Here is a 20,726-nt window from a genome sequence, read left to right as displayed (position 1 = left end):
ATGAATGGCTGAAATAAATTACTGTCACAAAGAAATACTTAGGCAAAATTTTAAAATTAGAGAAATAACCCAAGTAAATATAAAATGCAGTTTTTAAATGATGACTTCATTAATCAAGGGAACACAGCCATCCAAACTTACATAAAAAAGTAATTACTGCCTAAACTGATCATGCCACGTCTGGCAGGAAGAGAGACAAACATCGCTGTGGAAGAATTTTGTCCCACTCTTCTTTGCAGAAGCATTTCAATTCAGCCACGCACAAAAGTTTTTGAGCAGAAGGCACCTGTTTAATGTGAAAATACTTTTTCACATCACTATATGTGCTTGTATAATTTTTTTTCTCACATGAATTTCATCATAAATGTGAAGCACGTTAGAACTGTGTGCTTTAAATGGAACTATAAAATAATATATCAACCCAATCCATGTACACACATTGATTGTTTAATATCATCAGAAAAGGTGAATATACAGCTGAGACTGTAATAATTTAACAAGTCTTCATTTAAGGCTGAAGCCAGCATTGACTAGTGAAGCACTCTGTAAAATAGGCTGTACTGTTCCAATAGAGATTGGCATTTTGTTGTTGCAGCTGCATGGAAAAAAACATTTTGTTAGCCTTTAGTTATTAACATCACATTTTTTTAACAGAATGACCTGTAAATTAAAACAAACAAACAAACAAACAAACAGCATGGAGTGAACAATACCATCTCAGTGATGACAATCACATGGCTCACCTGAATGAATGAGGGGACTTTAAGGCTACATGCGTACTGTAACACTCCAAAAAAAAATTCAAAGTGGTAGATGAAGATTGATTATGAAAATCTGATGACTGATAAATAGTGGACAAGACTGGTGTTCCTTCATAAATAAAGGAGAATCTATTTCACCATCATGTCTTCAGTAGTACTTCACTGAATAAAATGCCATTAAGTAGCTCAGAACTCCAGTTATAGTTGAAATGGATTAAGACTCGTGAACAATGTTGCTCCATTCAGTCTGCTGTGATCTATGGAGATGACGGTGGTAGCCATCAGCTGGGCGTCACAACTTTCCAACAGAGACTTTGGTCCAGAATGAATCAGGTTAAAGAGTGAAGCAGATGGCCCAACTTAGATTTATTTTCTTTCTATTAGATCCATGAAGTATAAGAGTGTTGTCATACCTTTCAAACATATGTTGCACTATTATTATCTCTGGCAATGAAGGTAGATGAGTTGTAACGCACACAATCATATTTTTAAAAAAAAAAAAAAAAAAGAAAAGAAAAAAGAAAGAAGAAAAACACTGTTGCACAAATAAAGTTTCATGGAACATGTCAGGACAGCGTTACACTGCATGTGTAACTTACCAATGCTCTATAGGGTATTGTCAGGTATGTGGAGCTGCAATCAGATAGCATAATGACCTTCAATACCAACACAGGCATTTCCTCCAATTAAAACATACTGATTGTAAATATTCGTATAATTGATGTTATTGAATGTTTTTCATCACTTGTAATTATGCACAGATTTTACACTGACAGGTATTTCTTGAAACACTTCAGGCCAAAACTGACAAGCTGGCTGACTTTTGAGTGTTGATGCAGTGTGTCAATCTGCAGTCTTTATCAAAAACTGGATTACAATTGTATAAACTTTACTACAATTTTAAACAGTTTTAAGCAGCTACTGAATTAACTTAGCACTGTTCAGGTTCCGGAAAGACCTGAACAGTGCTAAGTTTAGATTTTTAAATAAAACTCTAACTTTACAGTTGTTGTTATTTCCAAACTATACCTCCATTCTTCACAGTGATTTAGAAATTAAAAGTGATATTGACAACAAATCAGTCTTTTTGCTTTAAACCCCAAACACAACCTAAAAAATGAAATATAATACCTTCTATTTGCTACTCTTAGGCCTCACTACTAATTACAACCCACAATATCAGTCGTGGCTTTAAAGACGCTGATTGTACAGAGCTGATTTTGGTTAAACCAAAAAGCATCTATTTAACAAAGAAAGGGGACTGCCAGCCAGACAGTGTAAAACTAAACTTTGTGTTCCAGTTGCCTGCTTTATACCCAATATTATCCCTTGTAAAACAGAAAATGCAAAAAATATCATCTTTAGATACCATTTCTCACTAAAAGGATGGTCTCACAAACATTCATCATCCCACTATATTACAGTGTCTTCTTTCACGCTTACAGTGAACATAAGAGATGACCAAAAACAGTATAAGTAAACCAGAGTGGCATAGCTGAGTTGTTTTTTATACTGTCCCATATTAGTCCCATATTCGCTGAACTGTGTGCAATGTAAGCCCCAAATCCACATAAATATTCACTGGACTTCATTTTCACAGGATAAAGTTGATATCGCTGACATAACATCCTGTCAGTCTCTTTTACGTTACCTCAGAGACAACACCTGATGTGTATCTCAGACACCGAGTTTGCCCACTCAAGGTTTAGATTGATTTTAAAAGTCAAAACGCAGCATTTTTCCTGGCGTGGAAGCATTGGGCTTATCTCTTGTAGTGGCTGGGAGCGTCTGCAAACATGTATTTGAGCCTGTAAGCTTCAGCCAGGAGGAGACCAACTTCTTCGTTCCCCCAGTGGATTGTAGGAAGGTTCTGCAGTAGCATGAGGAGACCCTGAAGAGCAAGAGAGTGTACCTTAAGACACTCAGCGTTTTGAAAGGTGGAGATACAAAGCCTTTCATTGTAAAACGTAACACATGGGTTAGCATATAAAAGTTAGCAGATGTGCATGCATACTTGGTTGGTAAACCTACCACAAAACTACAAGCAACACTTTTATTTTCTGGTGATGAAATAAATGATTACACTGACATGCTGATGTTTAGAAGGATGAAAGAAAAGGAAGTCAAATTATAGTATTTAAAATAAACCTACTGCCCCCTTGCTCTAGTTCATCATCTTAGTGACTAGTTTCAAGTCTTAGCAATTGCAGCAGGTTTATTTGGTAATAAATTATGGTACCAAAATACACATATGATTTAGGAAGTGGCTATCTTATGATTAACAACAAGTTAAACCAGCATCAATATTGAAGAAAAACTACAAATGATGATGAAACCTTTACAGTTTATCCAACAACAGTTTGACAAACAAAGTAAAGTTAATTAATTTTAACACTCCGCCCTTCTCATCCACTGCTTCTAATCAAAACCAGTCTGCCTTAAATGGGTCATATTAGTTTTTCTGCAAGAGACTGGATGACAAAGACAAAGGTACCTGAAAGTCAACCATGGAAAGGATTTCTTTGCGCCACTTAATGAGGAAAGCAGCACAGACGTACAAGTGGAAGTGGGAAAAACCCTCTGCTTCAGCCTGTGGAAAACAGAATTATGGTAGCCAATTATACAAATCAGCTTCAAGCTTTTATAAAAGTTATAAGAAAAGATTTGTCTAAACACTTAAAAATACTGTGTAACAGGCCATATATTGCAACCACTGACATAAGATAAGATAAGATAACCTTTATTAGTCCCACACGTGGGAAATTTGTTTTGTTACAGCAGAAAGAGGACAGTGCAAAGTTACATAAAAAATTAGAAAAACACTGGAATAAGATAAGAATAAGATACTGTACACAACTGTACACAATAGAATAGAATAGAATAGAATAAAATAAAATACTATATACAGTAGAATAAAATAGAATACAAAAGAAGAGTGCTTGTACAGAATTCTGTGAGGAAAAAAATGTTACTTTCCACTTTATCTTCAACCTCAATGAACATGTTTCTGATGGGTTTATTCAATTCAGTTTTATATATATATAGCCCCAAATCACCAAAACAGTCACCTCAAGTCACTTAATATTGTAAGGTAAAGACCCTACAATAACACAGGGAAAACCCCAACAATCAGACAACCTCCTGTGTGAAAGAAAAACTCCCTGCTAACTGGAAGAACCAGCCTCATGGAGGGGCATCCATCTCCTGTGACCGGTTGGAGGTGAGGAGGAGGAGGAGGAGGAAGGAGATTTACAGGCTCAATCTCTAGTTTCAAGTCTTGTTTAAGATGTCATGGGGTTAATTTAGTAAATCATCATTTGGTGTAAAATATAAGAATGCTTTGATGATTCATTATGAGTGTACAGTGTCTCTTGGATTCTTAGTCACATCCACCCCTTGGCTATCATGTCCAGTTTTCTAACATGATTTCCAAAAGAGAGTATGCTGTCCATCCTTTATGTCACACTGCAGTTTGTACTGCTGTTGCACTGGATTACCTTATTTGAACTATTCTCCACCAGTCATAAGTGCATTAACTACTTTGTAGGATAACAGATTTCCATTGTTGTCATCAGTGTACTGTTTATCACCAATGGAACAATTACGGTCCCTGGAACCACACAACTCCTTGTAACTCTCTGCATTCTCAATTAATGTTCATGTGATCCATGCTGACCTGCTGTTGACTTCTGGAGGGGAGTGCAGTCTGCAAAATTAATCTCATCATTAAAACCTTTGATTAAAAGCCAAAATTGGTACACTAATAAAACTGGTAGTGGCTATAACAGGAGCATAAATTTAGTATGCATGATATAAACAGAAAAGAAAGTTTAGCCCCCCCCCAATCTGGTCAAAAATGTGAATGGGTAAAATCACATCTCAGGTATTTTCTTTTGTAATAGACCTATACCCATTTTGTAATTATAAGATGTATAATACCACACATGTTGGACTAATGAGCTTGAATAGTTTTACAGTCTATCAGGGCCCCATTATACCCACTGTCTCATGCCGGGCAAATTGCAATCTGTCATTTCTGTTGGTCATGCACTCAAGATTTTTGTAACCTGGCGTGCTAACTGAAGACAGGTGGATTGTGTCGATTACTGTGATTATAATGATACAGATGCTCTGAGATTCATAGATTATACAGAGGAGATGATGCAACAGTTTGAAAATATGACTTTGTGTAAAAAAAAACTTTTCAAAGCAATTTATTCCAGTTTTGATAACTTCTCCTACACCAGCACTGATGTGCAGGATTTGTTTGAGTCGTGACAATTATCATTCAGGAGAATACTGCAGCGAGTACCTGTGCTATAACAGCCAGCATAAAGGGATAAAGCCAAATGTGATGATGTCACCAGTGACATGCAAAGTGACCAGTGTGGTAGGTATAATGGGGCCATTAGAGATCTCAGATGCACATCACAAGATTTCATGAAATTTCTTCATCTGGACCCACAGAGCATAAAATAAGCTGCACTACAGATGCAGATGCACTGACTGAAACAGCAGCAGATTGTCTGAGACAGCTGTGACTCATGTTCATTGCTCATAAAAGCTCAGATAATGGTGGACACCCTGCTTTACCTGGTAGGTGTCCCAGAGACGGATAGTGCAGCGGAGTGGCAACTCCCTCATCAGAAGATTGTTCATCCACCGGAAAGCAAACTGCAGGTACTCCACTTCATACCTCTTGAAATGATTGTGAATGTCCTCTGGCAACACACACACACACACACACACGTTAAAACTGTGGGTTTTCCACTGTTAGTTTGTGGAAACAGGTTTCCCTAACCATAAGCTTGTCCACGTACCATCTATCCTGCTGACCAGCTCCTCTAAAGCTTTCACTTTGTTCTGGATTCCAGGCTGAGCAAAGGTGTAGTTGTCCTGAAAAGAAATCAATTTCAGTAAAGTTGCTCACAGGTTTTAAATTAGCACTGATTGAGATTGTGTGCCCCGACCTGTATTCCATCCAGCAGCTTGCTCATGCACCAGAAACTGTCAGCTTCAATATTTCTCTGGGTTTCCAGAGGTAGTGCTGCTACGTCAAAGTTCTCCATATCCTCCGCTGGAAAAACAAATAACACTGAATGAGACTGATGACTCATATCGAGACTTCTCTGATGTCAGCTGAGCTTTGATGAAGAAATTTAAAATTGTTGATATTCAATATATAACCTAAATAAAAAATGAACAAACAAAATATTCTTTCCTAATTCAACGTTCAACTTACTGACAAACTCTGACAGGAAGACAACAAAAAAAGGTGTGACCAGATCGTTGATTCCTTGAACGTAACCGCTGGCTGGGTGACGGATGGCCCAGATAAAGAGAATCCGCTCAAAAACCTGAGGAAACAAGGAGAATTAATGATCCAGCATAAAGTCTTTTTTTCTTTTGATTCCTGTCCAAATTTTCAGTCTTATGTCTGTAGACACATAAAAGCTTCTCTAAAAATAGCATGAATGGTTTAAAGTGTGTTTTACACACTGTTGAAACTGTTGTGTCGATAAACTGAGGTGCCACAACATGACTGGTATGTCTAATGCTTACAGCTGGGGAGTGTGGGTAATATTCTTGAAACTAACTGTGTTAAGTAATAAGACTATCCTACAGCAAATTAACTACTGATAAATTACATGTACACTGGTGGTCAAAAGTACCCCAAGAAAGACTTTTATTTTCTAACCCTAATGAGATTTGAACAGCTGTAAGAACAAAAAACTGAAGAGCTCAGGGAGTTTACAGAGGAGGTTGTCAGCCATTCTCAAGGAGTTCAGGTTCTGGCAAACTAAGTAAGAAAAGGAAGGACAGGAAGGTTTCCCTCAGGATGTGTTCTGCTAACTTGGACTTAAGACCTAACCAACACATCCTTGGTGGAGGATTACTCAGCTCAGCCATGATCTCAGCCATTACTTACTTTGTGGCGTGGCATTTAGTGTAGATGAAGGATCTGGATATCAGTAGGCTGTAACATTGTGTTGAGATTGGGATCAGTAATAGTTGAGTGCTAGAAGAGACTTAGATTCTCGTATGATGAAACTTGACATCCGATTCATCGGATGTCAAGTTTGGAGGTATTTAAAAGGAACACGGACAGAAATGTTTATCAAGTGCAAACATACTGACACAAATGAGTGTGACTCATGTAGAGTGTGCTGATACAGCAGAACATAACGGCTGATGCAGTCACTGATGATTTAATAGACAGAAAAGACCAATGGTTAAATAAAGTCATGGTTAAATAAAAAGTACACACTCACACTTGCTGATAATCAGTTAATCAAGCACATTTAATTAGCAGCACCTGGCTGTTACCCCCTTACCCCCTCATGCACTGCTTCTGCATTTTGTGTCTTGATATGTAAATCCTTAAGATTTACAGAAGATTTACAGATTCACAGAAGCTGTACTTTTTACCATGACTGTAAATACATGTTTGTGCTGAATATTCAGAAATAATTATTGTCATGTGTAATATCTTGGTTGTTTTGCAAAGCCACTAAAATCACTTCATTTGAGGAACAGGCTGGGCTCAGTGCATTTCCTTTTTAATAGCTAACTTCCTCTGGAGTTCACTGATCTGATGAAGCTTCTTCCTCAATGACAGGCAAATACACTTCACTACAACCCTGTATCACTTACAGTGTCCTTGATGCTTTTCACAACAAGTCTAGCCACAGAACAAACCTGGAATGTTAACTTTTTGAGGAAATTAAGATGATATGCTGTATATCAGCCCACACAAATAAAGACAATGAAAAACATCATTATCCCAATTTAGTTTCTCAGTAAAGTAAAATATAACTTCTCAAAAGGATTCCTTGGGCCTGTATAATAAAGTGAGTTCCCTTCATGGATTTATCTTTTTCCAGAAAGCATTTTTCTCCATGCAGAATCACACTTTGTAAAAACGACTGAACAGTTGCTATGTTCCCTCCTGAACTGCACTAATAGAATAATAATTTAAAAAAAATCTTGTACAGTATACATAGTCCCTGTCTTACATACACTATGTGCAGGCAGCCAGGAGAGCCTGCCTGTTTCTATATAAGAGCAACACATTTTTACTATCACATTCATAAGGAATTCAAAGTGGAATGTGTAACATATTGCTATTCTTAAGTGGTGTACATACAGGAAGAGATCAGTAGCTATATGGTGACCAGAGACCATAATGCTAATACAATTCAATATCTCGTGTAACAATGAAAGGTGAGTTAACCACTGGCAGAGAGTAGGCGGGTTTCTGATAAACTAATGTCAACTTTGAGAGGACACAAATGAAGCGACTATTAGTGAGAGGATACAATTGAAAGAAAACAAAAAATCCACAAGTTCCAATGATGCCAGCTACAAAGCAAAGCCTCACATATACATTTCTTATAAAAGCAGCAACTCATACTAGGGTCTTAGCTATTGATATAATCTCAACATACGACAATCTGTTGTGATGATTAAACATTTTGTAATAGTGAAAACCCTGAACTGAACCAAGAATTAGCTAGAGCCACTATCTCAAAAACAATAACAAGTCCCTGGTTCACTTTAAACCGGAGAAATGAACCACGAAATATTAAAAGAACGTCGGTATTCCGACCCTCATCATGAAAATGGAAAATGACCCACATGTGCTTTGGAGGAACAACTGAGATATTGGAGCTGCTTTTCAGTAATCTTACCTCTTGTACTGCAGGCTGCTGAAACAAGGGAATCAGAGGATTTGTTCTTGGAATGTCAATGTGGATCTGACAGGAACAAATGTTGACGTGTTAGGTCAAGGATCTTTTACATGCATAAACTACATCTTGCTTTTGTAATTCAGCTGCAGCATCACCTGTCTGTATGTGTCTTTATAGTGCTCGTCTGTTCTGGAGTGGTAATACTGCTCTATGAACCTGAAATATTCCTCTCGCTTCCTTTTCAGCACCAGCTCTCGGCGTTCCTTGTTGGCTGGCAGGTAGCCCTGAAAGTGCCATTAGAAAGGTTACGATACAGAAAAAAACTACCCTTTTTTGATTAGCTGAACAATTTCAGAGGAACAGAACAGGCTGACCATTAGATAAGACGAGAAAACACTTGAGATATGTTCGGCTGTAAAGATAAAGCTTTTAAGATTATCTGAAAATTTTCACAAATCAAACGAAAAGAATTAAAAAAATCGAGCTATTTAGACCGAATGCTTTGGATTATTAAATGCAGAGGAAAATGTGCTTTTGCAAAACTGAAGGTTACAAGCCTTACAGAAAGAAGTCTCCATGTGATTGGCCGGACTTCTCTTGGTATGCCTGACCAGCTGTGCTTGCGGAGTTCTTCTGTAACAGCACAGAGCAAGATAGAAACAAGCACTGTCAATGCTGTATAGAAACCAGAGCAGAGATCAGCACAGACAGACAGCAGCTAAAACCTAGAGTGACGACTCACACATGCAATAGAAAAATACAGCTGTAAAATCAGTTTAATAGAAAAATGTGATGTTCAGCTTCACAAAAGAGATTTCTTTTGGTGAAAAAATCTCATCAAGTCCTTCATTACTTGTTTTAACAGGTTTATTTGATTAAACTGAAGGCTGTGTGGGTTCTTTCAGACAAACCCGTACCACATAATCTGGATCCATTTCTTTCTGGTGACAAGCTCATAAAGTTTTGCAGTCTATTCTTTAGCTTGACATTTCAGTACAATAAGTGAAATCATTATCATGTTGAGCACTGATGACAGAAAAGACATTACAAGAAAATGGCTACAACCTGAAAAATACAAGTATGTCTACAGAAAAATCTAACTTTTAAAGCACAAACACATCCAAAGTCTTTTAGAACAAAGTCTCAGCACACAAGAGGCATTGTGAACTGCAGTCCTTTCAAAGCACTATCTAACTCACAGATATTTCATTTCAGAAATCTTTGAGGACCACTCTTACAATGTCCCAAGCTATAGCCTGAAGATTTTACCAGTGCAACAGTTACAGCACACCAGCAATTCGTCTTACAAGCTGGGGAGATATTGAGCCAATTTTATTAAATATGTATGACGTGTTAACTCACACTATACATTTGAGTTAAAATCAGGCTTACTGTGCAGCCAGAGTTTCCATCTTATTTGCACACACTGTATGGGTGAATCAGCTGGAGCTCACACTGTGTGTAAATACTAAGAGCCTGGTTGTTTTCGTCTAGTGATAGTTAACAAATTACAAGTTGAAAAATGTCCTCTATATGTCCTCATTGTTTACAAAATCAGCATCCACCCATTACTTTTTAAAAGCTGAATTTGATTTGCTTATTGTGTTTACACAGATGTCTTCATGGGCAATTCTCACGCGCAAAAGTGAGTGAGAATTAAAGAATTTGAAAAAAAGCTATCTGGAGCATGTACAAACTGATATTAATCTTTTTTAGGGCTGTCAAAATTGAGAGCAATCAAAACAACTGCTGTATAATGCACTCCGCTATCTTTGTTTAATTGGTCACATGACTGCATCACATGACTAAAATGCGTAATTGTTTTAGAAAGTCTGCGTTTTCGAGCGTCCACACTGTGACGGGGCAGCTCCGTTTTGAAATGTATGCGTTTTCGAGAGCGTTTCCAAAACACTGCGTTTTTCCTTGAGGAAAACGCCGTCTCAGTGTGGACGGGAGGCCAAAACGGAGAGAAAACGATGCATTTTCAAACGAAAACACATTAGTGTGCACGTAGCCTTAGACTACGATGACCCGGATGACTGAGAACATTCACAGACCTCTCAATTACAAAAATGTCAAATTAATGAAACCAAATTTTCTTAATTTATTGATTTTCCCTCTATAAAAGCAGAAGTTTTGGCAGTTTGCTTGTTTGGAGTTAACACCATATCACACAGAAAAGATGTTGGCACTGATCTTAGAGGTGCAATTACCGCTGCTTATCAGTCTGGGAAGGGTTATAAGGCCATTACCAAACTATCTAAGTCCATAGTTCTACAGCGAGAATGATTATTCACAAGTGGAAAACATTCAAGACAACTGCCAATCTCAGCAAATTCACCCCAAGGTTCAGTTGAAACTGAAACTTCCCTGACTCTACTGGCCCGACTCTATTTTAAATGTTAAAATTCATAAGAGTACTAAAAAAAAAAAAGAGTGAACATATGTGGCTTGTTTGAAAAGGTTTGTCCATAATGCACAGCGCCACAGTGTGGCCTACAACAATCCCAGTACTTTAGCTCATCCCAATAGAAGGGAAAAGCTGCTTCTCCTCCTGTACCTAGGTCAGTGCTAGAACTAGCCAGTAGCTGCCTGAATTTGTCCAGCCGGCTTTTCTCCCGCACTGTCATCGGTGGTGCCCCTGATGCATTCTGGTCCGAGATGCGAGCCACCAGTGGGATGATGGGACGAACTGGGAGAGACTGCTGCTTCTGCAGTGTGGAGCGAACTGCATAAGGAGCACACAGATTAAAAACAAGTGGCAACTTTACAATGGAGAATGAAAACAAGCAAGAGCCACGATATTAAAGAAACAATAAAGAGGTTCAAATACTTTCCAAATGCAACTGATCTTAAATTAAACAAGTAAAGCTAAAAAGATGCATATTACTTTTTAACAATCTCCTTATTTTCTTACTTGCCATATTTATTTCCATGGTCAGGTATTTAATTCCCTGGAGGGAGTTGTTAACCCACTATTGATCCTGTGCCTCACCACATTTGCCAATGTGTGAAAAAAGGCACAGGTCATTACCAGCAGAGGTTTTGGGTGAAACCATTGGGAGAACTTGCCTCATCTTATAATATGACCTCACCTGATGTGAGTGGGAGCTAAGGTGCCTGGGAAGGGATCTCAAAACTGGATTGTAGGTGGAAGACAGTCGGTGCTGTAAGTCACCAAGACTGTGACTTTGTCAACACATAAAGGCAGTTTAATAGGATTAAATTAGCTGAAGTGTTGACTACTGGCTAAGAAAGGCCAGTGGGAGACCAGTCAACAATGTGAATATTCAGAAACCAGGTGACTTCTGAATAAAAATGCAGCCAACTATTCATCATATGAAAAGCCACTAGATTTGAAACAGTGATCCTACTCATAAAGCTGAGGGTAAAGCTAATTGAGGATTAATGAAACCTGTTTTCCATGTATAATTTTTCATTATTCACACGGTCCTCCAATTACATCTGGCTTTGATCTTTTATTCTGTCACATATAAGACATTTGCAGATGGGAGTTCCTCACTACACATAGTCATGTGCAGTCTTTTTATTCATGCGCAGAACATCAAAAAGAAAAAGAAACTTTTCTTATTAATTTCTAGTGTCCAACTTGCTGATGGTTATTTCATAACTTAAGCTATCAAAGGGAATTTATTATGCTTATTTTCCAATCCACATTTTTAGTCTTTATTCTATTAGCTCAGACCTAAAGTTCAAAATAATCCTTGTTTATCAAAAACGGGTCCTTGGTGCAGCCCATCAGTTCTTCCAGTCTCAATTCAGCTATTTCAGTTCCCTTCCCCCTACCCTTTGAGGCAACAGTCTTCTGACTGAGTGCCAATCCAAACTTGTTTGAAAAGCGGTTGGGTGGGATTTCTGTGCTGACAATCAGAGCTGTGTGTCCAAGGTGAACATGTAAGGTAATCTCAATGATATTAAACAGAGACAATAGCAGAAAAAAATAGTCTGAAACTGAGTGTTTGGAGCAGTCTATAGCCCGAGTGACTCACAGGGATTCCTGCTGTATGCTGTTTGGTGAAAGATGACAAATCTACTGAATTAAAGGCCTCCATTAAACTTTGTTTTTTTAAAGGTGGATAATGAAAGGATATTCTTTCGTCAGACTGACTAAATATTTTGGACTCAGTGGAGTCTGAAGAAGAGGGACTGACATTTTATGCTGCATAGGTCCATCTTATCTCAGTATCGTAGGAATAAAAGGACCCCACAAGAATTTTGATAAATAAGATACCTAGGTTAGGTACATATAACCTGGTGTTCTGTAAAAAGTGGTGTGAAGTTTTGCATAAATTTTCCCTGTACTCGATCTTGTTAATTATTGAATTCACACACGACAAACTGTTTAAAATCAACCCTAATATCGATGGGTTGCAAGAGATTTCACAATCTAAATCCAGGCACACTAATAGTGATTAAACACTGTACTTCCCTTATAGGCTCTTAAAAGAAAGCAGTCAGAGATATTAATGGTAAAGAGGCTAAACAGGAATTTGCAACTGTTAATTAATGCTTATTATAAATTATATAATTTCATCACAACAACATAATTGGATTGAAATCTGGGGGGGCTGTTCATCACAAGAAGAGCTAGTCACAGAAAGAAACACTGGTTAGGATAAGATTATCAATGAAGTAGAAACTGATTTCACTTATTCTGTGTGAATCTGCCTTATGAGACACAGAGGTGGTCAGATAATTATTAAATCACATGTGCTCTCCCTTTATTACTAATCCCGTATACATCCTTATTTTAGTATTTCTAGTTCTATTTTTTAAACATAAAGAAAACATAAAGACATTAATTGTACAGCAGTAAGATAAATAAGTGGTATACAGTCCTCTGTTGTCCATTACTCAATTGTAATGGTAAATGGCCTGTATTTATATAGCGCTTTTATGGTCCCTAAGGACCCCAAAGCGCTTTACATATCCAGTCATTCACCCATTCACGCACACATTCACACACTGGTGATGGCAAGCTACATTGTAGCCACAGCCACCCTGGGGCGCACTGACAGAGGCGAGGCTGCCGGACACTGGCGCCACCGGGCCCTCTGACCACCACCAGTAGGCAACGGGTGAAGTGTCTTGCCCAAGGACACAACGACCGAGACTGTCCGAGCCGGGGCTCGAACCGGCAACCTTCCGATTACAAGGCGAACTCCCAACTCTTGAGCCACAATCGCCCCTAATGAATGATATCATGGAATGTCAGACACATCCTAAAGGCCTTGTTATAATCCCAGCAGCCCTAACTGCAGTCTTAAATCCCACCTGCGAAAATCTGTAATTAGCTTCTCTATGAATCACCTGATAATCTGCTCTGTAGCTCTTAAAGCTGCAGCATATTAGCCACGTACCTGAGGATGTGTTAAGGTGTGCATCGCTGCTAGATTTGACAACCTTGCCATTGACTTGCTTGCACTCCGTGTCCTCCTCCTGCACATCCTGAAGGTTCGGACTGTCTGTCCTGGGTGGTGCCGTTCTGTGTGAAACCGCACTTTCTGTGTCACCTGCTTGATGCTGCTGAGATAAAAATAATATCAAATCAAAAAACACACAAGAATGTCTCTTTTCTTTTCACACAAGCTTCACTAGTTCACTTTCTTTACTGCTGACTGACAAAAATCAAATCTTGTAGCTACTTGGTTCTGTGTGGATGACGTAGTGTGCAGGCCTGGTGGTATAGATACAGCTGGGTTGAAGGTGCCAAGGAATTCTTCGTCCTCCTCATCATCAATATCCCAAGCATCGTTGGTGCTACGGGCGAACTCGTGAAAGCTGGAGGCTTTTTTGGTCTTGATATTGTTGAACTTGGGCTTTGTGTCTTTGGGATACCTGCAGGGAGACAGATTGAAATATCAAACGGGCAAAAAAGAGAAGAAACCAACCAGAAAAAAACTTTAGGAGATGATGTCTTGATGCATGCTCAATCATTCAGGTAAGGAAATCCCATAAAAGTCAATTCTGTTCATCTAGACGTAGAGTTTTCAGTGGGAGAAATGTTTTGTCTCTCATCCAAGTGACTTCTTCAGTCTGAGACTGAAACCTTTTGGGGGGTTTAGGGTTTTTGGGATGAAAAAAAAAAAGGAAAATCCAGTGCAAAAACTTGGCCACACTTGCACAGGGCTGGTGCATGCAGTCCATACATACAGTGCTGTGGAAAAAGTATCCGGCCCCTCTCCGATTTCTTAGATTTGTTCATGTCTCATGCTTACATCTTGTGTTCTGGTCACTCCCAATGAAAATCTTAACAGCTTCAATCTTTTTGCAAGTTTCACCATCTCCAAACTGTAGACCATCATAGGAGGTCTCACTAACATCTTGTAAATCTTCTCAGTCGCTCTAACTTACAACCTTCTAGCACAAATCACCTGACGCACATCTTGACCGCTTCTGTGCTCTGTCCATTGCTTTAGATGGCTAACCCCAGATATTTGAACTACACTATCTTCACCACCTACCTTTTGCAACAATTCTGTCTCTCATTCACCCACATGTATTTTATCTTGCTTCTACTGACTTTCATTTTTTTTTTTTACCTTTCTAGTGTACCTCCATCTCTCCAGGCTTTCTTCCATCGGATCCCTACTCTCACTACAGATCAATGTCATCTCCATGCATCACAGTCCATGGAAACTCCTGCCTGACCTCATCTGTCAGTCTGTCCATCACTATTGCTAACAAGAAGCGTCTCCAAGCTGATTCCTGCTGTATTCGCAACCCAACCTTGAACCCATCTATCACTCCTACCACACACCTCACCACTGTCTTGCTGTACTTATACATGTGCCCCACTACCCTCACATACTTCTCTGCCACGCCTGACTTCCTCTTGTAGTTCTATAGTTCCTCTAGTTCCAAAAAGACACTAGTGAAACTAGTGAATCAGTTACTAGCTGTCCTCAATCTATCTTCCTCTTTCTCATTGTCCTCATTCTTCAGCTCTTTAAAGAACTCCTTCCTTCTTCTCAAGACATTCTCTTCATTTGTAAGTACATTTCCATTCTATCCTTAATAAACCCAAACCTGCTGCACATCCTTTCCAGGTCAATCTCTCTGCCCAGCCAATCAACACAAGTCCACTTCTCCGGCCTTAGTGTCCAACCTCACACAGAAGTCAATATTTCTTTGCTACCTGTCACTTCACTGTATGCCTAGCCTACCAGCATACTTGTCTATTTTCTTCATCTCCTTCACTATTTCACTTTTTCTTTGCTAACATTTGAATACTTTTCTGTCCTTCCTCATTGCACCACCAACTCTCCTTGTCCTCTTTTCTCTGTCCAGTGAACAGAGAAAGGCCCTAAACAGCTGTTTAGTACACTAAGCAGCTTCTTGGCAGCTTCCCTCAGCATTACAATGGTACTTTCTCAGTCATCAGGTAATTTTTATTTAAGTCTGGTATTTACTTTTTCCACAAAGGACCAGGTAGGTTTAGAAAAAATTTCCCCTTTAATAAATGAAATAAATAAAAACACAAACTGTCTTTTGTATTTACTTGAGTTATCTTTATCTAATATTAAAAATCTGAGGAGCTGAAACATGTGACAAATATGCAACGCTATAAGAAATTAGGAAGGGGGCAAATATTTTTTCATAGCACTGTATTCAAGCACTTGCGGCAAGAAACAGCTACAAAGTACATGTTATACTGGATGACGCAACACCATGCAGCCTACTGCACTTACGTCCGTCGCAATCGGGGGTCAAGAGGTGGATGCTGAGCTCCATAAACCGGTTGCACACTGTGGAAGATAACATGTAAAATGCTGTCATCTCTTCGCCGAAAAACACACGCAGCTCTCAAGTGTCTGACTGAGCGAACAGTCAAAGATGAACTTTTTAGAAGATGTTAATTAATAACTGTTCACAGGAATGTTGGCAGGCATATGTCCTGTCCTCTGATGTGTTGCTCTTCTACACTCACCTTTCTTAGTTTGAGTAAGTTGCTCAGTTTCCTTATAATTAGTTAATTAATTACAAAGAAAAGAGGGAGAGGTGACAGAGGAGAACCAACATCTGGAAACAGATTGTATGACTATCAAAAATTTGTATATGGAAAGGATATGCTTTATATCCTTTTTAAGTGTTTAAAGAAAAAGGTGGGACAAAATAAAGCCTATGAACTGAACCCTGCACTAGAGAATTGTTACACCCCAAACATACACGCAGGCTTGTAGCCTGGCTGGAAGATCTGTAATGGCAGCAAACACAGTTGTAATTTCCTGCTGAGTGCATAATGACATCTATTTGATGTTTGGGATATCCCTAAAAATGAATTTCAAATCTGGGAAATATCCCTATTTTATAAAATTAGCTTGTTTAAAGCATGCACTGAACAGAAGAAGTGGACAGCTTGCAGAGCGCCTGTGTTCTTTACCACCCTGTGGTGTGCAGTATGTTCAGCGGATTTGAGAATCTTAATGCTCAGCTTCTTTCCAAATCTCTGGTGAACTAAAGCAAAGATAGTCTGGAGTGGTAGGATAGGATCTGCAATTGGCAAAAATGCCTCTTACCAAAATTTTATTCGCACTCTATTTAAGTCTTTAATCAGCCGAAAAACATTGATGGCAGACAATTTTGCGTTTCCTTCCCCCCCCCCTTCGATTTCATTAGTTATACGTTACTAGTACCAGGTTGGATCTACTTTTACCTTCAGAACTGCTTTAATTTTTCGTGGCACAGATTCAACAATGTGTTGGAAGCATTACTCTGAGGTCTTGGTCCATATTGCCATAATAGCATGCATGCTGCTGATTTTTCAGTTGCATGTCCACGATGTTAATAGTGTGTTCCAACCCATCCTTAAAGGTGCTTTGTTGCATGTGTAGGCCACATGGCTATAGCGAAATTGTTGTGGTCAAAAAGTCTGAGAATATTTGAGTTTGGTGACACTGTGAATTATCCTGCTGGAAGCAGCCATCAGAAGATGTGCCCACAGTGGCCATAAATGTAAGAACTAGGTCAGCAAGAATGGCTGAGTAGTATGTGGTGTTCAAATAATGCTCAGTGAGTATGAAGGACCCAAAGTGCCCCCAGAAAATTATATATACATATATATATATTTTATACATATACCACCACCACCAACAGCCTGAACCGTTGATACAAGGCAGAAGGTTTCAGAAGGGCAGTTTCCCATTCTTATCTGGCAGGAGTGGCACTGCGTGTAGTCTATTGCTGCACTAGCTCATCAGCTTCGAGATGTCAAAGTCACAGTGACACTGACTAAGGTCTCTGTTGAAGAGGGCTCTCTTTGATATGGGTCATTTACAGATTCAGACATGAAAATTCTATGATAATACTTTTTTAAAAATGTAATATCTCTAGTTTTTCATAATATTATCCATTAGTCATGATAATGCAATTATTCTAAGTAACTGAGTGGGTTTTGTGAGAATATCACAGGGCTGCAAATAATATGGAGTTTGTCAAACTGCAGCTTTTCAAGCCTAAGGCTGAGAACTGAGCCTGCTGATTATCTGGCAGTGCCAGAGTGTCTTGTTTACCAGCCTCACACTTGTTTTATCAGGAGCAGCTCAAGGACAGGCAGCAAGACTAGCTGCTAGCCTTCCTGTTCAAACATATGTTTGCGTTTCTAACGATCCACCCACCCCAGATCAGAGTGTGTGACAAAGACAGCACCGCCCTCTCCTTGGAGATCCCGTGTTGTCAGATTTCGATAACAGGCTGACCCCCCCCCAACCTCCACCCACTTCTTTTCTCTGCTCCACCCTCTGGCAGTTAGATGGTACCAGGAAAGGTCATTCAATCGGATTATCAGTCTTGATGGTCATAAAAAAAACACCAAGGTCAATAAAAATACAAATGCTTAAACATGAAGAAGTGTCTTGTCGTATCAGTAAGGCGTGAAGGATTTTTAGCTTCCACTTGCGCACATAAATAACTAAAAAAACAACAACAAAAAAACTAAACAAAAAACAAAGGAAAGCAGGGACTCTCCCCTTTATTAGCCATGCCCATGATGCCTATTGCGTAAGCTCTGCATGCTGGAACTAGCCTAGCTCAAGTATGTGTCTCCCATTATATTTAGCTTAGAGACTAATAAACAAACTCCAAATGAAGTTTGCAGCAGGAAATGAAACATCCGCAAAAACAGTTCTGTTATTTTTCTGTTGTCTTGCAGTGCTTTATAGACAAAATAATGCACACGTGGGTAACAAATTAAAGATAAAAAAAGTGCCTCAATAATGTGCTCGGTCCCTACCTGCCATCAGAACAGTTTCAATGTGTCTTGGCATAGGCTGCATCCAAAATTAAACACTAGCATACTGTTAAGTATGGCAAAATATGGTATTTTCACTGATTCCAAGAATTATTAAACTGTACCCAATAATACAGCAGATGCATTCTATATTCAGGCGAATATTTAAGTATACACACTCAGACCATTATACCGGCATAAATATCCCACAATGAAATACAAATACAGACACACTATAATGCCAAAAACTCTCCAATTTAGGTGCTTAATATTAAAGTGTTCACCCTGACAGGCATTATATATAATTTAATCAGATATTCACTTTTATCAAATGAGGTTAGACCTGTGTGACTGGGCCTTACCTACATATCAGCTGGTGACTGGCTGGCAACCACCAGTTACTAGGGAAAAATGACTATTCTCCAACCTGTTGCCAGTCGCTAGCCGAAACTGCTCCCAAAAGGTATACATCACTGCATCAAAGACCTTGTGATTACTAGCAGACTGCCCCATGGATGACACCAACTGGTTTGCAAACACTTGCCAACTATTCAGTACACAGTTTAGAATCTGTTAAGAATGAAACACTTACAAACCCATTCGGTGCACCCCTACCCCTTATTAGCATGTTATTAAGATGTTACACTACAGGATAATGGTGATCACCGAGAACAGCATTTTGAGTTTTCTTTTTATTGATTAAAGCAAAGTCGTTCTTTGCAGCCATCGTGCTGCCTGTCCTCACTTCGTGACACTTATTTGAGGAGTTTCTTTTAAATCCCTGTACATATAGAATCACCGTTAAAAACTGCTAAAAACTTTGTAAGCGTTTCCCCCCAAGAAAAGGTTTTAATCCCAAAATCAGCATTCCCAAAGTGCAATGTTTCTCCCCCATAGTTTCCGTTTGCAGTGATCATCACCAAAATGCTCCCAACAGGTGGATAGAGCCCCCATCAGTCTATGGGGTCGAGGGCCCTGCATTTTTTCTTGTGTGCTTAGAAGTCAGTGTCTGAAAGATGTACTTTTTTTTATTTATTCTTTTTTTGGCAGTGCAATGAGTAGAAACTTTTTAAATATCTATTTACACGACACTTTAAACACAAAGGCTTTCTACTGTGCACTTTATTAAAATTATGCTTCTCCCCACTCTTGTAACATAATCTTTACTATATACACATTTCATTTGTATACAGTAATGTCTTTACTGTGTCCTCCCCATTCTCTAAGTAATGCTGCCATAAAACGAGGATGCGTTTCATTTAACTTCTGCTCCTGTGACTCCTCCAAGAAAACCCACTGAGATGACAAAATAAGATATTAGTGCCGTGCCAGTGGTTCAGACAGTGCATTCTTCCTCCCCGATGTTTTTGATCGTTTTACTGTACTGTCACCAGCACCTCTCAGCATAGACTGAGAAAGCATATGGCGGTTGACAGACAGCTGCCACCTCCAGTGTGATCGTTAGAAACCGCAGAGAAGAAAGAGATGGGGCTCTGCCTCTGAGCTGGGAGCTGGGAGCTGTTATAACAACACACACTCGAATGAGACACTGGAAGCGGCTCACGCGTGAAATCCAGCGAAACAGTTGAATTGTGCGCTCGTGTTTCCACACAGATCTGTTAGTTACGAGTTAATCCATGGAACAAAAGAGTATTATTAATTTGTCTCTTTGTTATCGACAATATTTCAACAGTGCCCGTTTGAAACTCAGTAAGAAATGTAGTACTACTTTATGAAGAAAAGAGGACCTACCTTCCAGGAACCTTTGCGTTTCTCCTCCAAAAATTGATCCTGTTGTCGGTGGCCATACTCAGATAACCCCCGTTAGACCGACACCAAAACCGGCTGCTCTCGTGAAGAAACCATGCGGCAAACGCTTCCGCGTTTCACTGGCGACAGCTCGGCCCCGCTCGGCTCTCTCTGCGCGGCCTCCTCATGAGTTTAAACGGTCGAGTGATAGTGATATTCGCTTTCTAGTGTGATGATGTACACTACAGCACACTGTAAGGCGCCATCTTGGGGCGC

At 39.2% G+C, this 20,726-nt stretch overlaps 1 protein-coding gene across 4 annotated transcripts; it reads right to left on the bottom strand.

The window, feature by feature from the left end:
• Positions 1-425: 425 nt before the first annotated feature.
• Positions 426-20,726, bottom strand: tbc1d22b (TBC1 domain family, member 22B). 4 transcript variants are annotated; one of them, XM_031759053.2, is made up of 14 exons: positions 20,454-20,726; positions 16,165-16,221; positions 14,119-14,311; positions 13,834-13,999; positions 11,013-11,180; positions 9,015-9,085; positions 8,608-8,736; positions 8,453-8,518; positions 6,004-6,118; positions 5,732-5,838; positions 5,582-5,657; positions 5,355-5,482; positions 3,256-3,351; positions 426-2,652 (listed from the first exon to the last, which is right to left on the bottom strand). In XM_031759053.2, the coding sequence occupies exons 1-14, from the start codon at positions 20,507-20,509 to the stop codon at positions 2,524-2,526; spliced, it is 1,557 nt and encodes a 518-aa protein (XP_031614913.1). In that variant the 5' UTR covers positions 20,510-20,726; the 3' UTR covers positions 426-2,523. The 4 variants fall into 4 exon arrangements, with proteins under 4 accessions (XP_031614913.1, XP_031614914.1, XP_031614916.1 ...); XM_031759054.2 differs by having other exon boundaries at positions 13,834-13,996; XM_031759056.2 differs by lacking the exon at positions 16,165-16,221.

The sequence above is a fragment of the Oreochromis aureus genome, linkage group 20, assembly GCF_013358895.1.
Source record: "Oreochromis aureus strain Israel breed Guangdong linkage group 20, ZZ_aureus, whole genome shotgun sequence".
Classification (NCBI taxonomy): domain Eukaryota; kingdom Metazoa; phylum Chordata; class Actinopteri; order Cichliformes; family Cichlidae; genus Oreochromis; species Oreochromis aureus.
The sequence above is the reverse complement of the archived record's forward strand: the minus strand, read 5'-3'. Positions and strand labels throughout refer to the sequence as shown.